The sequence below is a fragment of the Micropterus dolomieu genome, linkage group LG23 (genome assembly GCF_021292245.1).
Source record: "Micropterus dolomieu isolate WLL.071019.BEF.003 ecotype Adirondacks linkage group LG23, ASM2129224v1, whole genome shotgun sequence".
In the NCBI taxonomy this organism is placed as follows: domain Eukaryota; kingdom Metazoa; phylum Chordata; class Actinopteri; order Centrarchiformes; family Centrarchidae; genus Micropterus; species Micropterus dolomieu.
In genome coordinates this window covers 28,741,901-28,762,349 of record NC_060172.1, presented here as the reverse complement: position 1 = coordinate 28,762,349, position 20,449 = coordinate 28,741,901, and the positions used below count along the sequence as shown (strand labels likewise).

The following is a 20,449-nucleotide window of genomic DNA, read 5'->3' as shown; positions in this document are numbered from 1 at the left end:
GGTTTTGTCCTCAATTTATATACATGTTTAAATTTTGGGCAGGTGTGTAAGTGTGTGTGTCAGAAATGTCTACTTTACATTAAAAGTCTGGACAGCTGACTTAAGATGCATTAGTCGGACAAACCACATGTCTTTTAACTGAACCCATTCTTGAGGAAATAGGGTTGATGCCTTCACCCCTTTATTTCCTCTCCAGACCCCATTCAACAGCAGTGACAGCAGTGGGTCAGAGTAGCTCTCGGTACAGTACCGCAGCTGATGCTCTGGCTGCTCTGGTGGACGCTGCAGTCTCTGCCCCACAGATGGATGTGGCCAAGGTGAAGGAGAACAAACATGAACGGGATGACGACATGTCCTCATCAGCTGCTGGTCGGCGAGCAGCCAGCCTCTCAGAGCAGCAGCAGCAGCAGCAGCAGCAGCAACAGGAGGCCGAAAGGCGATCCATGCAGTCCCCTTATGGTGGTATGTCTCTGCCAGGGGGTAAGCCCCATTCAGCTTACTCTGAGGTCACTGGAGTCGGGGGTAAGGATAAGGGCCCTCAAACCTCAAAGTCCCGCATTGAAGAGGAGCTTCGGACTCGTGGGAAGACAACTATCACAGCCGCTAACTTCATTGACGTCATCATCACACGACAGATAGCCTCGGATAAAGACTCACGAGAGCGAGGCTCCCAGAGTTCTGACTCCTCGAGCAGCTGTGAGTGTGTTGGATGCATTGGATTAGGAGACAGCTGAGATTACTGCACATAAGTGCACTGCGACACAGTGACTCCACCAGTTAGAGGAGTGTAAAAGCACACATAAGAGTTAAACCTTAAATGTTATCTTTTTCTTAGACTAGAACATGACCAGACCTTAATATTCTGTCCTGTGCTTAGCAGAAATAGTAAGTCTTTGTCCATACTTGTCCTGCAGTGTCATCCAGTCGATATGACAACACCGGTGGAGGAGCCATTGAGGTGATTAGTCCCGCTAGTTCCCCAGTCCAGCCCCAACAGGACAAACCAGAAGAAGTGCAACAACAAGCAGCAAGTATGAAAAACACCAACTCAGTTTCAGCATATACACTTCAGGTCAAAGATTTGGCTGTGAAGGCTAAATGTAGCTGCTAGTCAAGTGGAGTAAGCATGCCATAGCTTGAATAACTTAACACACTGACCTTGTCATTTGAGACTGTCGGACACCTCTGCACCAGTCTCCTCACCAGACTCCACTTGAAGTTTTTCCTGTCACCTGCAAACAAATGTAGATCAGTTGCTGTTAGCATACAGTGTATTAGCTCCTCCCTGTCATATTTCTTCTCCGACTCTTTTTCCAAAAAACAACTCTCTGTCCCTTGTCAACCTTCACCAGCTGGCATGCGGGCCTATGACATGAGTCGTTACCGGCCATCAGGGGAGCCTCCACAGCCCAGTGCCCAGCAGCCCCCCTCCTCCCAGGCTGAGAGCTACTCCCAGGTCCCCAAGACTCACCGGGTTATGACTTTGGCAGACCACATTTCGGTAAGAAATATTGGAGATTTCTGAAAAAGTAATTCAGCACATACCAGATTTACCATGTGCATCAACCCATCATACCTAACTCACGTGGTTTTGTGGTCACTCAATGTCATGCAGCATATCATAACCCAGGACTTCGCCCGGAATCAGGACCCTCCGGTCTCCTCAGCTTCAGCCACATTCCAGAGCGTCCTGCCATCCATGTCCTCTTCAGGTCGAGCTAAGATGCCCAGCCGCTACAGTCCTGAAAATCAGGTCCAGGCCTCACACCACCAGAGACCCTCCAGCAGAGTTTCCCCAGAGAATGCCCCTGACAAGTCCAGAGCCAGGTACCTGGATCAGCCAGTTAATTCTTAAATGATCAGAGTGAGTCTAATTTATTACTCATCATTTGTCTCTCTCTGCTCCCTATCCAGGCCTGGTAAGTCTCCAGAGCGAGGTGGCAGGCAGATGGAGAACTATGAACCCATCTCTCCACCACAGAGCTACCAAGGCATGGACAAACAGGAGGCTGGCGGGCCTCCACCCCAGAGGCGAGAGGCTGACAACTCAGAGATCAGGTAGAGCATCTTCACAGTTTGGATGCATGACAGTTTGAAGCTATCAGACCAACAAGCCAGTACATCTCTTAATACATCTTAAAATGGATTCAGAATTTAACACTATAGTAACTCACAAAATTCAAAGGTTAATTACAGTTGTAGGTGATTACAATAAAATGTAGAAGCAGATAGTGTAGATGATTTTCCTTTGTAACTTGTATATGTGTACTGAGATATTGGGTTAGTGTTTCCTGTTGGCACCCTGACATTTGATGCCTGACTGTATTAGACTTAGCAGAAGTTTGCATCCCAGGCTGAATGCGGAAAGTGCCTACTGGCTTGTTGCACCATTTTACCACTTTGCTGTTTAACTCTCTGCCCTTTGTCTGGTTCAAGGAGTGACTCTCGATCCCCGGGGAGTGTCAGCTATCTGCCTTCCTTCTTCACCAAGCTGGAAAACACCTCGCCTATGGTAAAATCAAAGAAGCAGGAGATCTTTCGTAAGTTGAACTCCAACTCTAGTGTCGGTGATTCTGATATTGGTAAGTGGGTCTTCTCTTATCCTCTTCTCTAAACTAACACGCATGCATCAGATGATCGAACAAACTCTGTTAATATGAGTGCATGCAAGACATTCACGTTTAATAAATTCATTCCATCTAACTTTCAAGCTCATTAGGCATGTGATAACAGGAACAACTTGACTGACTGTTTCGTTTTTTTTACTCCATTTGTTATGAGAGATTTAGATTTTTCTTTTAACAGCTTCTAATTGTCTTGCAGGAAACGCGCAACCAGGCACAGAGATTTTCAACTTACCTGCTGTCACCAGCTCCAGTAAGTAGCTGCGAAACTCACTCAGACACGTCACGGTTTAATTTTTTTGATGTCTCCTTTCTCATTGGATGTTTTCTTTGCGTTGTGATTTGTAGGCAGCATCAACACCAGGAATCACTCCTTTAGTGACCCAGCCAGTAACCTGGGCCTGGAGGACATCATCCGCAAAGCTTTGATGGGCAATTTGGAGGAGAGACAGGAGGAGCACCAGGGAGGAGTAGGGTCTCAGGGTCTCAACAACACAGTCAGTGACAGCCGCCAGGAGGCCAACCCGTCACCCAGTATGGGTAGGCACAAATTACATTCCCAAAATTACACGTTTGGAAGGGATCTTTGGTTTAACATGTTGCTGATTTACACATTCTGTCTGTTTGAATCTGCAGGGAAGCAGAAGCAGGGCAAAGCCAACAGCAGGAAATCAAAGTCACCTAACCTGGGTCAGGCCTACGCTGGGGGGGAGCGTCCCTCTTCAGTGTCCTCCGTCCACTCCGAGGGAGATTATCACAGACAAGCCCAAGCCCAACCCCAGTGGAGCTGGGACGACCGACCTTCATCCACAGGTGAGCTGTCCAGCCTTTGCTGTTAGTGTCTGCAAAATCAAAAGACACAAGGAGCTAACTTATCTGCACATTTTGTTCACTTTCTCTTCTCCTTCACTGCCCAGGATCCATGCAGTTCCCTTACAACCCCCTGACCATGCGCATGCTAAGCAGCACGCCACCCACATCCATAGCTTCCCCAGCCATACAGAGCCAGCAGCAACAACAGCAGCAGCAGCAGCAGCAGCAGCAGCAGCAGGCACCTACAGCTGGAGCCCCGGTGGCCCAGCAGCGTGTGTGGCAGTCTCTGCTGTCAGAGCAATACGAGACCCTGTCAGACAGCGACGACTGAGCCCTGCACGCTACAAGCCCAATAACCAGAGGAGAGGCCTGCACTGAGGCTTGTCTGTTCACCCCATTTCCCAGAACTAACCTCGCTCACTGGCGAGTGTGATGAGTTGATGGGGTGGTGTCCTTTTTTATTTTTGGTGCTATGTCGCCCCCTGGCTGTTAGCTAAGAGTACATGCAGCAGCCTGTTTCAGGCAGGGCTCTCCAGAATAAGACTTGCTTGTGGTCAGGAAGCACTCACCCTGCCTGTCGGGGAAATAAAGAAAACTCGATTGAGGGGATGACATGAGCTATAGTAAAGATGAAGAACTTAATATGTAAAAAGAAACAACATAAGAGACTATTTCTGAATTTCTGTAAAGATATACCTTGTCTTTAAGAAAACCATTGTATGTAAATAGAGTAACCTTTTGCAGTGTTTTTCTTAACTTGATTATTTCTTATTTTAATGTCGCTTTTAAATTGATCCACTTTAAATGGGAAGAGTAGGGTGTAATCTTTTAATATCACAGTTGGTCTCTCCCAGTCCACCCCCACCCCAAGTCACATGACACCCACTCTAATATTTTTACCATAGCGACGCTAAAGAGAGACCGGACCTTTGGTTTGTACTTGACCATGAGTGGAGCACAGAGATTGTGCCACCCTGCGCACCATCCACCAAGCACCACCAGAGCCTGAACATTGTGGACATTTGAGGACGAAACAAAACACAGACTAACATTTCAAACAGCATTGATATTTGTTGCCTGTCTTCGCCACATAGTGGAGATGATGCATGGATTGTAACTATCAGATGATAGAGGTAACTTCTCACCCCTGTTGTAGACAGAGAAATGTCTTCAAAACAAGTTGAGAACACTGGTGTCATAGAAAGGTGAAAAGTCTGATATAAGCTTAATTTTGCCAGAAAAGATATCTTTATGACTACTCCTGGACCCCGTCTGAATAATGAAAGTGAGCCAATGTTATTTTGTTAATTTTTATTTTTTCAATAGAGCTATGGTGTGTCACATGTAGCTGTCTCTCTCTGCAGTTTCCAACCTGTCCAGAATGATCTGCTCTGCAATGTTGTCATGGTAAAAAAAAAAAAAGTGTCAGGTTTTGCCATGCCTTGTGACTTGAGAAAGAAGGCAGCTTTAACTAATTTTCTCAGAGATATACGTTGGTGTTTGATGTTTGTATTTGTTTCTATAGTCCCTCTTTTTTTCCTTATTTTTTTTTTTTTTTTTTTGATACTGTCCTGACAAAAATCTGAACTCTGTAAATTGTCTTTACATTACACAAAAAGACAAAACTAACCAAACATAAAGAATGGTCTGCACCATTGTTGCACTTTTTTGCTTTGTAGCTTTTGACAAAAAAAAAGCATACTACCTGCTGTGTAACTTATTCAACCTCCAGCACAGGAGTATACTAAGATGTGCTTTAAGTTTTTTCCCCAACACTCACAGAATTCTGGATGTTTTGACTTCCTGTCTTTTCTTGTAGTTGGTACATGATTTTGTAGTGTGACACTTGCATCACAGTTACAGTTTTAAGTGTATGGTACCGTTAAATGTTTAAGAACTTTGCTGTCATGGTGATTCCACACCGTGACCACTTAATCTCTGCTTTCATTGTGTCAATCAACAGGCATAAAGCTTTGAATATGAATTATACTAGGTCAACTTCATAAATGGCAGTAATGTTCCTTTGCAAGTCTTTTTTTTAGATATGTGAAATAATACCATATTTAGACTTTTTCAGCTTTCAATTTGCTCAGTTAACAAATCTATTCTGCTCTAAACTTGATATTCCTTTGTTCCTTTCATTTTGATTTTGAATCATTTGTCATAGCACATGTACAGATTTTTATTTTCTGTCATTTTCAACATCTTTGTTATGCATCCTGTTTAAATGGGATGTTATGTGTTTACAAAGGCAATGAAAAAAAAAAAGTTTACAAACTTGAATCTTAAAAAAATCCGACATGAAGCCGAAAAAGAATTGGAGCATCTTTTCAGCTCTTTATCAAACACACAGTGGTGACTTTTTTTTTTTTTTTTTTTTTTTTGAAATTGAGACTTGAAACCCCGTGTATCCTGATGATGTTGAAATGCAATGTTTGTATCGCACAATGTCTCTTAGTAGGCTATTACAAGAGTTCAGACCAATCAAATAAAGTGGATCAGTTCTCCACCACTGAAAAATGTATAGGTTCTTAATAGGTTTGCCATCTATTTATTGACCACTATGATTTTCTTCTTGTACTGTAGATTGTGCCGTAGTCCTAATTCGCAATGAGGTGTACCAAAACTCCCCATGTTCATTTTCATTTGTGAATTAATGCAATATAAAATGAAAACATCACGAGGCAGTAATTACAACAACCTGTTTGTCAAAAAAACAAATCCCATGCAATGTTGTGAAAGGTGACTGACGATAATGATAATGATTCTCAGACTTAAATTGAATGCGAGTGAATGAGGCAGCGATGGTAACTGGGTTTACATTCAAATTATATTAAAGCAGCTAATCACATTGAAGCCCATTGTGGTGCAGATAAATGCTTAATGTAAAATAAAGTGTTTGCTGCATCCACATTTCTACAGCTGTCAGGTTAACCTTTCAAGCCTTGTTGAGGTGCATCATGGCTTGCATATTCTATGTGCTAAATTAAGACGATTATTTTCTTAACTCATTCTGTTCATGATGTTTCAAAGAAGTTTATTGCAGTCAAGGTGACGGTGTATTCATAATATTCTGTTTGGAAGTCAGTCTAAGACTCATGACTGTTAAAGTCCAAGTCAGTGCACAACAATAGACCTTTGTCTCACCAAACATTTTGCTTGTCAAATAGGCATATTTAAACAATCAGTGGCTGCTTTATATTTAGTTGTGCCAAACTCAGGGCTCTGGTGTAAGTCTGTTTGTTTACTATAGTATGACTCAAACCAAGTATAGTGACATGTCAGTTGTGATAGCAAGTTGGCCTTAATAAACAAGTATATTTCTGGGACTTGCTTGTCTTTCACATATCAAAGGCGACTATTTTAGCGATGGGAGCAGAACAGCGTGTCTGAATGTGTGCAAGAGTTCATGAAAATAACCCCCACCTCATCACTTTGTAAGGCATAACAAGTGTCTCCCTGCTAATATGATGACTGGAGTTGTTTTCAAGCCGTTTTGTTTTGACCGACAACAAACCGGAAATCGTAATATTTTAGTCTCATCTTATTGGCTGGCGGAGTCGGTGACTTCCTGAAACAAAACTGTGTTAAAAATGCGTTCATTTTTACCTGCAGTTGCCGAGCAGCTCTTCCGAGATATTCAAAAAACATACGAGGAAACGTCTCAAAGTAAGAAGAAATTGGGGCCTGTTCTGTTTCAACACAGACTGTATGTAAGGATGTTAAAGTAGCTGGAGCATTAGCAGCTAATCGGTGGCAGAAAGTGACAAACGTGCTTCACTTTCTGAGCAAACGTTACGTTAACTTATCATTTGTCAGGAAGAAATACTTTTCATCACTTCACAATCACTTTTGTTCAGTTAAATGCAGCTCTCGTTACTATGCTCCGCGGTAACATTAAAGTAGCACTTGGTACAGTTGGACTTCATGTTGTCCAGCGTAGTTTAACACTTGGGCTGTAGGAGGCGCTGCTGCAGCACGTTTCTACCTCTAGTCTGTTCTCCTCACAGCACTAGTCTAATTAGCTTACACACCCGAAAAGATAGACCTTCAAGAAAAGTACAGGTGTAATTGATAACATTAATAATGTCTTTCTCTGTCCTGGTATAGGCCTTCTTCACAGCAGACAATTTGACCTACAACAACATTTTGTGCATATTGTTCATAAAATATTACCTCCTGCCAATCCCTTATTCCCAGTGTTGCTTAGTTAGCCTCAGTGGATTTATTACCATTAGTCAATGATTGTGATGTATCTGTACTTGGTAATATTTAACTATCAATCAGTGAAAACAGCTTCAGGAAGAGCTGGTTCAATTTGTGTTGTGTAGTCATGTTCAGGGAATAAGCAATGCTGCAGGGCGGGTTTAAATAGTTGACACAGAGGCAGGCAGCGCCCTGTCTGCACTTTCTCTTTTTTATTTACCCTTTTTTATTATCTGAAACAGCCATTAGACTTGAACCCACAACCGTCCTCTCTGCGCACCAAACTGTTGCTGGATCATTAGGAGTGCTTTCTAAAAGTAAAGTAGTATAATGCATCACAAAATGAAAACACCAGGCAAATTATGTCTGGCCATAGTTCTCCAGTGGCTAGTGGCTCATAAACATTTTTTAAGATGCAAACTTAAGCCAAACAAATATAAACGAAGAAGTTCTGTCTTCTAAACAGATTCCAGATACTGCATGTTGTTTTTCTTTAATTTAGTAAGACAGGTTGTCTGAGACAGTTTTAATAAAAAACCCACAGAAATAACAATCTCTACCTCATCTTTTTTACAGTTCCTGATGACCTGCTTATTGCGTGAGTATAAATGTTTCTTTTCCCATTACTCATTAACTTCCACAGCAGAGTAATTCTGTCACTCGTTAAAGTTTTTGACTTTAAGGATAAATCTAAAAAAAACTAAAATCTAGTTATCCTGCCCTGTCTGAGTTATGTTAAAAGGTCTGCACAAGTCTGAGTGGGTGTGCAGAAATCACAGTGAGGAGGAGAAGGGAGGGATTTTTACAGCCTGGATTTGCCAAAGTGACATAGCACTGAGACACAGTGTCATGGTGCTGCTCTGTGATGTTACCGAGACATTTCCTGGCATGGTGTTGTGTTATTGAGTGAAGGGGTGCTCACTGTCTGGGTCAACATGGTCACATCCTGTCTGTTTGTCGGGAAGCCTCTGGTTTAGGGACTCTTCATCACGCTCTGTGGTAATTCACTAGCAGACATCATTCCATTTTTATATTTATCTCCCAGTGTCTCTTATCTCTTCCTCACAGGCAAAATTCTGTTGTCACATTAATCATTGCACGTACAATGTAATTTAAAAATTAACTAATTGAGTGATTTAAGTTTTTGTTTTACATTACAAGAGTTTTGTATGATGTAATGCATAATGTCACTGTTTATTGCATTGAACATCAATATGATTTTCTTATCTTGGCATAATTTTACCATATTGCGATATATATTCATACGAGTTCTAAGTAGATATATTTTGATTTCAAGCCAGTCAGAGTGTGGTCTATCGGTCTACATTGAGGTTTTAGTTGAGGATAAAAGCTTTTAATATTGTAACAAAACAGATCTATGTTGGATTATTGCAAGATGTTCACATTTACATATTTTAAGCAGAACTACACTAATAATTATAATTTTTGCCATCTGAAGCATGAACTTTAAATGTAAGGTTTTAGGGGTGATCTCCTAAAATTAAAGAGCAAGAGCTTCACTCTAGATTCACGGGTGTGTGAGGATTCATGCAGGGAAGAAGTGACTGTAAAAGAGGCAGGTATGCCGGTACTTCTGCCAACAGTAGCCACAAAAGTCAGCTCCACAGGGGGCTGACAAAACATGCTTTTTTAATGAGAAGCGTTGTCACAAGCTCACACGCATACAAGCACACATACGCAGACAGGAGTCTTTATAAATCAACTGGTTTAATTTGACGAATTACCTTTCTTCAAACTTCAACTCAGCAGTTTCTGTACCAAGTACAGTTTGTTTTATCTGGACACAAACACAAACCACATCTTCAAGTCTTGTATTGCCAAGTACACATTTAAACTTGCGTACAAAACGTATTGTGGATGTCTTTACGTCTTTCAGTCGCCTCTTACATTTTCTTACTTGTGTCTTTCAGGCTGAAGTTTGTCTTCGGGCCTTGTGCGCTGCAGGCTTTGGACCTTGTTGACCAGCGTTCAGTCACCTGTCTGTCATCTCCCAGTGGACGTAAAGCATTCCAGGTCTGTCATGCTTCTGTCAACTCTGTACCTTTACAGACAGTCGTACTTGCATAGTTTATACATAGACTACAAATTAATGGTTTGCATTCTAACTTTAAGTCTTTGCAACAATGTCGACATTCTTTCACAGCAATTTCCAGCTTGTTAGGAGCTACATAATTAGTGTGTGCAGCAGTATTCTCTGAATCAAACTATTGGACATCAGGATGTTCTGTCCTAATAACTAGTTGATTGAATGTTGTTCACACTGTTTTCTGACTCCTGGTAACCCATGAAAGTGCAAGACTAAAATTGTGTTCAGTGGGTATCTCCTTTGTTTTGGTCCAGTCAAGTTTTAGTCTGAGAACCCGGCCTATGGTGTTTTATCTTCAACAATATTGGGGTTCAAACTAGTTAAAAATCTTATTTTTGATCTCTTGGACTATAAAGCACTTTTTCTGTGAAAATCCCCTCAATCAAAAAAACATTTTTTTATAGCTGTTCAGTCCATGATGATCACACAGAAAAAAGGATGTTTTGTTAAAGAAAAGCTGTGGCACATTTTGGATACTGTATTTGTAGTTTTTGATTCAGTGCAGTGGGCAAGTCTCAGCATGGCTCCAAATACATAAACTATTGTGTGCCAAATTAAATTTTTTAACATTTAATAATTGTTCGAAAGAGTCACAGATAGGTGGATACTACAGTGACTTTCTAAGATCACAACAAAAGGTGTTACCTGACGTGTTTTTGACAATTCTTTGGTGTTATACAATCTCATTACAAACGTGTCACTACAAACCTGAAAAACAGGAGCTCACTCACTGTTTGTTTCAGACCGGCGTGGGCTCTTTGTTTGAGTTCTTAAATCCGCATCTTTTCAAAAGCACTTTACAAATACAGAATATTACCATTGTTACCAAATGACTTGCGTGATTTGGTTTTGACTTACTAAAATCACGCCATGCTCTGAAAACTGACCTCAGTCATCCTGTCCTCAAAGTTAATCTCAGAAGGACATAGGGTGCCTTGTGGTGGGAGAAACAGGTCAGTCCACTGAGGTTGTGGTCATTGTGATCCAAATTTCCTGTAAACTCCTTCAGGCTCCTACTTTTATGAAAGGAACTATAAAATACAATGAAGCTAAATAAAGACATGGATTCTGTTCTGTTGGGACACTTTTAACTCAATTGTTGGTGTGTTAATTCTTTTGCATAATTTCCCTCAAGGCTGTCGGACATTTGTGGTCCAGCAGCATGTATTGTAAATTATTAATATTATAATCTATTTTTGTTCTCATTTGAAAATGCTGTATTTTAAATTTTATCTTGGTCTGTGGTTGTTCTTTCTTTCTGGTTGTTACTATAGTTTCTCTGAGAAGAAATCTGATACATAATAAGAGATTTATGATTTCTGAATTTTTGTTGCTATTAGGGGGGAATCCAAAGAAGGTTAAAATCAAGGGCAACTGGACTTGGTTGAAGATATTAGAAGACGTTTCGTCCCTTATCCAAAGGACTTCTTCAGTTCTGACTGACTGGTAGGGAAACTAAGCTATTTAACCTCAGTGGGGTCATTTACCAGGATCGTCAATACCGCTGGTTTGTTAGTGTTCCTGGCTGTTGTAACGACAGTCGTTATGGTTGTTAGGACTACCCGAGGCCAAGACTGAAAAACCATCGTTGGCATCCTCACCTGAGGCCAGGTAGTCGAATAGCCTGCCAAAAAAAATTAATATGCAACTATTGTGATGATCAATAAATTTCTCACATTTGAGGATTGTCTTTGTCGTACACTGAAAAACATTATTAGCGCAACATTTGTTTTTGCCCCCATTCATCATGAGCTGAACTCAAAGATCTAAGACTTTCTCTATGTACACAAAAGGCCTATTTCTCTAAAATATTGCCGAGATAATCTATCCACCTCACAGGTGTGGCATATCAAGATGCCTATCAGACAGCATGGGTATTGCAGAGGTGTGCCTCAGGCTGGCCACAATATAAGGCCACTCGAAAATGTGCAGTTCCATCCCACAGCAGAATGCCACAGATGTCGCAAGTTTTGAGGGAGCGTGCAATTGGCATGCTGACTGCAGGAATGTCCACCAGAGCGGTTGTACTTGAATTGATTGTTCATTTCTCTACCATAAGCCGTCACCAAAGGCGGTTCAGAGAATATGGCAGTACATCCAATCGGCCTCACAACCGCAGAGCACGAGTAACCACACTAGCCCAGGACCTCCACATCCAGGGTTACGGTTAAACCCTCTAATACAGTGAAATTGCACATTTTCAAGTGGCCTTTTATTGTGGCCAGCCTAAGGCACACCTGTGTAATACCCATGCTGTCTGATCAGATTTTGACAGATTTGGGAACAATATGTGAGAGAAATAAGCCTTTTGTGTACATGGAGAAAGTCTTAGATCTTTGAGTTCAGCACATGATGAATGGGGGCAAAAACAAAAGTGTTAATAATTTTGTTCAGTGGATATGAAATACAAATACGTTTTGGATTGGTGGTCGAACAAAACAAAAAGTTTAAAGACATTTTTTAACATTTCATCGACTAAACTATTGATCAATTAATTGAGAAAATAATTGACAGATTAATCACTAATGTAAGTAATCGATAGAAATAAAGAGTTAGTTGCAGCCCTAGTCTGCCCAGACAAATGTCATTTATTTATTTGCAGTGTTACTGGAATTATTTTGTAAGTTGAGAACAAATAATAATTTGCGGAACACATTTAAATGTTTAGTGGAAATGACACAAGTCTCGCTCACTTGACTGTTTGCATGTGTCCTAACCTGTGGGAAGGTCACACATTTCTCCCTCTGTCCTCTGCTTTATTGCTCTACTGTTTCCTTGCTGCTCTGCAACACTTCAGTTTTAACCTCAGGCACACACATGGTCTGCCACTGTAGATTAATGGCGGATAAATCAAACATTAAAGAAATAGTTCAACATTTTGGTAAATATATTTATTCAATTTCTTACCAAGACTTAGATGTCAAGCATGAAACGGGGAAAAACATCGGCCCGCCAGTGCCTCTAAAACTCACTGATTATCATTCAGATCTTATTTTTTACAACCATACAACGAGTTGTGCTTTTGTGGTTGGTTATGTATTATTTTTGGCCAGTGACTTCCTGGAGTCCCTGCAGTTTGCCTGTCAAATGGTCACAGCACAGCAACATGTCATTTTGTACACTTTTGTGTTTTGTACGGATTAAACAAATAACATATAAGGTGTTCAGCAATGGTCTTTTGTGGAGCTTGTAGGAATTTGTTTCTTTCAGACAGTCAGGCTGGCTGTTTCTCACCGTTTCCAGTATCTGCTAAGCGAAGCTATCTGGTGCATATAAACTGTATTGACATGAGAGTGGTTTTAATCTTCTCATCAAAATATTTCTTTTAATCAAACCCTGCAGAAGATTACTATCCATCCAGCCTATCAAGAATAGTTAAGTAATCTGTAGTTTTCAAGGGTAAACCTTTTTAATGTTTCAAACTAACACAACTCAGCATTGTTGACTGTAATGAGAGAGAAAATTGTCAGGTTGTGTATTAGATGGAATAGATGAGTTTCTATGGATGGCTTTGAGCAATTAGAGTTGATTTTTACCCATCAAGCTACTCAGATTGCAGGTACAGACTTCTCTTTTGAAGAAGTGATGTCATGACGGAAGTTTATTGTGTCGCATTAGTGAGTGTTGCTCCTGTGACCTTGGCAGGTCTGTTTTATATTTTAACATTTAGTGATGCATTAAGTGAAACTTTAGTTTACACAGTGTCTGTTCAAGTGATGTCTTAAAGCGATGCCACAAATATTTAGCTTACCCCGCTCTCTTGTTCTCTCAATTTTAACTTAGCAGTGAGCGCTTAAATAGGCAGCTGCAGAAAACCAACCGAGCTCTTCACACATGCATATATGAAACCAGAACATGGCTGACATGGCATTAGGTCTCTGAATTTTACAGTTTTCTTGATTGCTTGAACATGTTTCTTGAAATTATTCTTCCTTTTCTCAAAACACAAATCCATAACTTCTCACCCAATTCCCCAAACTTCCTATTTTCAGGTCAAAATTAAGCTCTCCAAACAAAACAATTCAGTCTTGCTGAAAAACCAAACCTTGCCCTCAGATATGACAAGTCCTCAAAAACACACTCACTGCAACACAGTCTTACACACTGGTGAAATAAATTCAAAGGAATACTACAAACAAACTGGTCATAAGTAATTTTGCTTTTGGTTCTCCCCCTCAAAAACCTTTTCACATGATGAACACAACAAAAGACACAACAAATGTAAACATTTGCACATTTTATTATTCCTTAATATACTGTTCAGAACAACACACCAAACAACAACAAAAAAAATTCATTCTTCCCCAGTCTTTGGTCTGGAACAAGCCAGAGAATCTTGTCCTCTGTCCTCTCTCGTCTCCTCCTCCTCCTCCTCCTCCTCCTCCTCCTCCTCCTCCTCCTCCGTTCCAAAACTGAATGAACTGACTCGGGCCCTTTTATCTATTTATTGAAGCTTCTGAGAGGTGTGTGATCAATTATGACTCTTTGTGTTTCCACCTGGGTAGCTGTGTGCTAATTGAGCTTAAGCATAGCTGAATAGTGGGAACAATATTGAATGACAGTGCTTTCTACATGAGCACATGGTGTAGGCAATGAGGCATGAAGGGTTTTTGTGTAGAGTTTTGCAGTGACAGTTCAATAGGGATGGGGATCATTAGTTTTCATTGATACTGGTACCATTATTGAGATTGCATAATGATCCAAGTCTTTATCGATACTTTACTATTATTTGGTAAGACCAGACACAGTGGGCATCTGGTAGGCCTTCACGGTATGAGGAAAATATTCAATGTGCGATAACATTGTTATATATTGAGATGACATATGCATATATAAAAGTGTAATATAAAAATATTAACGGCCTGCTTGTTTTTTAATTAATTATAGGATTAGAATTGAATATTTTAAATACAACTTTTGTTTCTAGAGCAGCAACATTAATGTTTACAACAGCAAATAAACTCAATATCTGACATCACAATAGTGAGTGACATTTACAAAGAATAAAAATTCAGACATCAGTCTGTATCGCTCCTTCCTCCTCTTCCTCCTCCTCTCTGCTGTTATTCACTGCCTGCAGGTAACGTTACCTGGTGGAAGGAGGAGCAGCTGGTTTGTCTCAGCCAGCAGCTAACTTTACAACAATATGCCAGATTTTAAGACTACAGACCAGGCTGTGCTCGAGACAGCTTTCTATTTAGCTTGTTTGTAACATTTGGCTAATTGCCAAGCTAACGTTAGCTGTGCTTGTATAAAACATACGGGATGAGACTGTGGACACAGCAGTTTAAAATGAACCCTTTCTACATGAAAGTAAAAGAAGTCACTCTGAGGATCAAAGGCCAAGTCGTGACAGCCATGTCCTCTAGTTGGAGGGCTGTAAGTTTTTCCCACAGGTACATAGACCATATTTGGGCAGCATGTGACAGCACTGTGAGTTTTAAGATAATCATTAAACATCTGGAAGAGAGGGAAAGCACTGGCAAAACTTTAAGGAGCAGTATCTCATTGAAAAATAATGCCCCAGTGCAGTTAGTCATCCACTTCAGTCATCAAGAGTCCCTTCAATTTCCTGGAAGGTGGGGAGAAACACCACAAAACAAAAGCAGAAATTAATCATCAGACCCAAGTTTGGGATTGACAAAGTTGTTAGGCAAATGTAATGGGAGTGTTAAATTCACTGGAAGTACATCGGCTTGCATGATAACTGGGCACTCTGTCAGAGATGATGAAATAGTTGATAAATTAACAAATGACACCGTTTTTGTAATTTCCTGTTAATACCCTGTTTTCCGTGAGACACAACTGACTTTCTCATGTTGTGGTTGTTTGGTCTCCTCTTTACTCAAAAGGAATGAATAACTCATGAGAGCGTGGCATTTCACTGCTGGGATTTTTCACCTTATCTCATTCCTAATGTTCAGTGACCTTTTCATAGGCGATGGTGCACCACAGCCTGTTGGGAGACAGAAGTAGAGAGCAGTGTATTCTCAACAGTAATGAAGCATGAGCACTCTGTGATTGGCTGTGTTCGGTCGTTTACGCAAATAGTTGAGGTTGCTGTTGATGACAGTAGTGCTGAAACATTTACTTGATTAAGAAGTTGATAATTGATTATGTAAAACCTTTGCATGCGCCACCTTCATCAAATGTGAGGAGTTGTTTCTGTTTTGTATAATTGTAAAATGAAGATGTCTGGGTTTTGGACTTTTGACTGAACAAAACTGTGTTTTATTACATTATGTTGACTAAAATGCCTTGTTTGGGGATCTACACTGCACAGTACAGTTGCAAGATGGAGTAGAATAAAGCGGTATCAGCCAGGAGTATGACTTCTTCTTTCTGTGCCTCACTGCTGATCATATGTCCTGTTTATCTATAGCCAACAGAGCGATAATGAGTTCATAAGGTGGTGAAAGGGGCAGTTGTGATAATGCTGTGCTAATGCGAGAGCCAGGTTGTAAGGAGAGGCAGCTGAAGGGCTCTCGATGTACTTGATCTTTTCTCTAGTGGCATTAGTTTGCCAAACTATTCTCCTGACTGGAATGTAAAACAAACTCTGTGGCTTGTAGGACGGCTTTTTAGTACTTGAACTAGTTCATTAGCGCACACACGAGAGAAACCGGCGGTTCTTGAAGCCTTTTGATACTGTGTTAGTCTCATAAGAGGCAAATATACCGTATGAGTGCAGATACAGGGGTTGTGTATCTCAATGACTTCCCAGAACTTTACATTTCCCTAAAGCCTTGTTTGTGGTGTGGAACCATTGCAGTGATGACTGCTCCCAGAGACGTATTCCCGTGAGAGGCAGAATTTCAATCAGAGACAGAGCCAGAGCTATGCACAGGCTTAAATTCTCACTATTCCTTCTGCAGTGACCGAATGGCAGATTTTGACTTATATAGTGGTGTTTTGAGGAAACCTGGATCTCTGCCCACAGTTTGGCGTGTCTATTGATGATGTTAGCTGCCAGCTTTGCAGTCTGTGTTGCAGTAGAGCCACATAATCTATAATGACAACAGAAAACAAAAAGAGCCCAAGTGTGAGCTGGTTTTCAATAAACGTGGCTCTTTAGAAACTGTAACGGCTCTTTGCTTGGTCTCCACAGTTTTACTGTTTCCATCCTGATCCTGCTGTGCATGGTGCTTTATTCATCTTTACTGAGGTGCTTAACTTAATGCAAATGTCTCTTTTGTGCCTTATTTATAATCTAGTGTCAAATTGAAGAAATGAAAGCTTTTGATTTTTGTAGGTCACAGGGAAAGGTAATTTATCCAAACTCTAGAGAATAATGGAGCCTGCTCTGACATTGTGGGTGGCATTAGTTATTGTGACGAGTCAAGCTAATCCACCAATTTAATGTCCTCATGTGTCATGTGCATGAAGACAAGACTTAAATCACTGTCTGTAGCAGCCGATATACAGCCGGGGCCATTAAACACCACATACAGGTTGTTTAAAAATGCATTGTTTTTATCTTGTCTCCACCAAATGACTAATGTGAAGTGACGATAGGGCCGCACAATTAATCTAATTGCAATGTCATCATGTGACATTCAGTGGCGGCTGGTGAAAAATATTTTAGGTGGGGCTGTGCCATATCCAGTCAGTTTCAGTAACTGTCCTGCAGGATACCAGTGCTTTGTTAAATGGTCAGAAATGATGAATGGAAATATTATTTTATTATAGGCTATTAATATACAAAAACATAAACAGTGTACATAAACATAGAAAGTGGCATGAAAAGAAAATACTAAAGTAAAGTATAAATGGGCTCCCTCTAATTTGGACAGCAGTACAGTAGGCCTACTTAAGTCCACCACTGGAAATAACCACATCTTAATGGCTAAAATCCACCGACTTCCCAGAAGCGGCTCTCCGCTCTGCAGAGAATAGGTAGGTCTATTTTTGATGGAAGACACGTAAAGCAGCACAGAGCTGATCGAACTAGGCAAGAAGTCAGACACAGAACGGCATAGAGAATCCGGTCAATTTTCAAAATAAAACACCCCGTGGAGACTCCGGATCGTAAAACAACAATAAACATGGTTAAAACGGACACAAAGCACAAAATGCAAACACTGATTACCAAATCAACAAAATGTAAACATGTCAGCAAAATCAGGCAGGTAAAATGCTCTGATTCTGAAATGCTCCTTGTGGGAAATGCAGCCTGCGGTTTACAGAACAAAACATAGAGCACACAATACATAGAGCTGTGAAGAAGTTAGTAGAAGCACAAAAAGGACAAATTAATAAGGTGGTTGCAGGGTTAGCTGCTAAAACTCTTCTGAGATGCTTCCAGTGGCGCCAGTGTTGTGCCGAATTCTGCATGCCTGCCGAGAAATGCATGCACCTCGTGGCTGGTAACACTAATTCATGCTGAGAAAAGAGGTGGATGCAAATCTCGGCAGGTAGCCTCCAACATCTGATCTGCCCTATACAGTCAATGGTTCTGCCAAATTACGCGTCCACCTCTTAATAAGGTCCTTTTCAGACACTTTGCTGTGCACACTGATCAAATGCGGTTATCACTACATATTTTAGCTGAATCATAAGGAATGCTGCTTCTACTAAGTGTAATAAATAATTAACGACTCTAAACGTTCATAGTTTTTGGAGGTGCAGGCAATTCTCGGCAGCCATGCAAAACTGGGAATAACACCGGTCTATGGACGCATCATAACGTGCCGTAGCAGACACCGGCGTAACACTTCAGAGCTGTACAGCTTACCTCTGTAGCCAACAGCTGTTGTTCTCCTTGTTTATGTACCACAGCACAAGCACCAACTGGCAGTGGGTGGAAATATCAGTTGTCTCATCTGCCAGAATAAACATTCCTCTTGAATGTAATCTTCAAGAACTGACAGCATGCAGTCCAAAAGTTTGTTTTGCACAGTCTTTGAGGTGCCTTTGAAAACGGTAGCTGAAAACGGCAGGGTTGTCAGAGGATGCGGTCTCATTGTGGCCGCGCAAGGCTGATGTTAACTCTGCCTAGCATGGCTAGCTTCACCGTATTATCCATCTGTGCCCTCGTACACTCGTGTTTCTTAATCTTCTCAGATAAATGTATTGTGTCGTTTACTCCTGTAACAGTCCGTGTTGTATCCGTCCCTGCCGTTTTAAAACGCAAGCATGGGAAGCAAAAAAGGTATTTAAATCATTGCATCCATCTAGCCAAGGCTGAAAGCCTGTGTCGGTCTTGAGTTCCGCATTCATCTTGTCAACAACGTCACGTGTCCCTCTACCACTTACTGATTGGCTTGGGGCAGATCCTGGAGCGCCCTTCAGGCATCAGATTTGAGGACGCTGATTGGCTTTATTTCTGTTGCTATGGACACATCTTGTGTCAGCCAGAGTCAGCTATTGGCTGCGCTGCTGTGCTGCTTGGGCGATTTCTCTGGCGCCCCAGAAGAGATCAGTGGATGAGCAGGAAGTTAATTTCACCCCCAAACATAATTATTTACCCTATATATTACACATTATTGTGCATTTTAAACACACATTAAAAGGTAATTACTGTTTATTAAAAAAAAAAACACCACTAGGGAGGGCCCTCTATTGGCCAGCCGCCACTGGTGGTGACGCTGAAACAGTGATGGACTGCGGGCTTTTTTCCACCCACATCAGGTTATTTGAAAAACTTTCAATCTTCTAAACTTGATTATGAAGATTGTGATTAACTTTTAAGGTCATGGGGAAAAGAGACAGAGTTCCTTGGAATCATGTTCATGTCTTCAATGCTCTGATTCTCCGAGCTCAGCCAGTCATGTCTGGACTCGTTGAGCGACATTTGGAATGCAATAAAAACTTTGTTGTTTTCCTTCACGCCACTCTTAGCCTTCACTGTCTCCACTGCTGCTCACGTGCACCACCATCAGCTGGCAGACCATAAAAAAAAAAAGCATTGTGCTTATACTCATTGATAGGTGGATGTCCTCCCTCGTAAAGAAACTGCGTGTCTGTCTGTGTGTAGGATCTTTCGAAGGCGCATGCTTTACCACACATTTAAATGTATTTTGTATGAATTTGTTGCAGGTGACAGGAGGCTCGGGCCGTTTGTACACTTGCTTTGTGTCCTGTCACTACTGCCAGTGCCCAGCCTTCGCCTACACCGTGCTCCGCAGAAATGAGGGCCCGCTGGTGAGTCTTAAACACACACCATGCAGTGGTATAATGTAACTAAGTACAAATTCTCAAGTACAAATTTGAAGGTTCTACTTAATTTGAGTATTTCTATTTTATGCACCTTTACACTTCTACTCCACTACATCTCAGAGGCAAATATATATTATAGGTGCTGATCAAAAAGTTGATTTATTTCAGTAATTCCATTCAAAAAGTGAAACTTGTATAATGCATACATTCATTCCACACAGACTGATATATTTCAAGTGTTCATTCCTTTTAATTGTGATGATTATAACTGACAACTAATGAAAACCCCAAAATCAGTATCTCAGAAAATTAGAATATTGTGAAAAGGTTCAATATTGAAGACACCTGGTGCCACACTCTAATCAGCTAATTAACTCAAAACACCTGCAAAGGCCTTTAAATGGTGCTAATTAGCAGAGTTTCAGGACCACACATCAAGCGCATCATCGCCAGCATTTCCATAAATACCCACACGTCCTAAGTCCTCCCCTTCGCCCTTGTATCCTGCATCCCTCCCTCCCACCCCTTTCTCTGTCCTGCC

The 20,449-nt window shown here is 41.0% G+C and overlaps 2 protein-coding genes across 4 annotated transcripts in view; both read left to right on the top strand.

Annotated features, from left to right (window-relative positions):
• Window positions 1-5,957, top strand: part of ncor1 (nuclear receptor corepressor 1) — a 51,560-nt gene extending 45,603 nt beyond the window's left edge. For all 3 annotated transcript variants that reach the window (XM_046038913.1, XM_046038912.1, XM_046038911.1), the window contains 10 exons: window positions 197-696; window positions 915-1,031; window positions 1,353-1,501; window positions 1,616-1,827; window positions 1,915-2,058; window positions 2,437-2,582; window positions 2,824-2,877; window positions 2,973-3,164; window positions 3,261-3,437; window positions 3,542-5,957. In XM_046038913.1, the coding sequence (XP_045894869.1) occupies window positions 197-696; window positions 915-1,031; window positions 1,353-1,501; window positions 1,616-1,827; window positions 1,915-2,058; window positions 2,437-2,582; window positions 2,824-2,877; window positions 2,973-3,164; window positions 3,261-3,437; window positions 3,542-3,768 (1,918 nt within the window). In that variant the 3' untranslated portion in view covers window positions 3,769-5,957. The remainder of the gene's footprint in view (window positions 1-196; window positions 697-914; window positions 1,032-1,352; window positions 1,502-1,615; window positions 1,828-1,914; window positions 2,059-2,436; window positions 2,583-2,823; window positions 2,878-2,972; window positions 3,165-3,260; window positions 3,438-3,541) is intronic.
• Window positions 5,958-6,973: 1,016 nt separating this feature from the next.
• zswim7 (zinc finger, SWIM-type containing 7) overlaps window positions 6,974-20,449 on the top strand; it is a 21,172-nt gene continuing 7,696 nt past the window's right edge. The window contains exons 1-4 of the mRNA XM_046038921.1: window positions 6,974-7,106; window positions 8,220-8,241; window positions 9,575-9,677; window positions 19,789-19,893. Of these exons, the coding sequence (XP_045894877.1) occupies window positions 7,031-7,106; window positions 8,220-8,241; window positions 9,575-9,677; window positions 19,789-19,893 (306 nt within the window). The 5' untranslated portion in view covers window positions 6,974-7,030. The remainder of the gene's footprint in view (window positions 7,107-8,219; window positions 8,242-9,574; window positions 9,678-19,788; window positions 19,894-20,449) is intronic.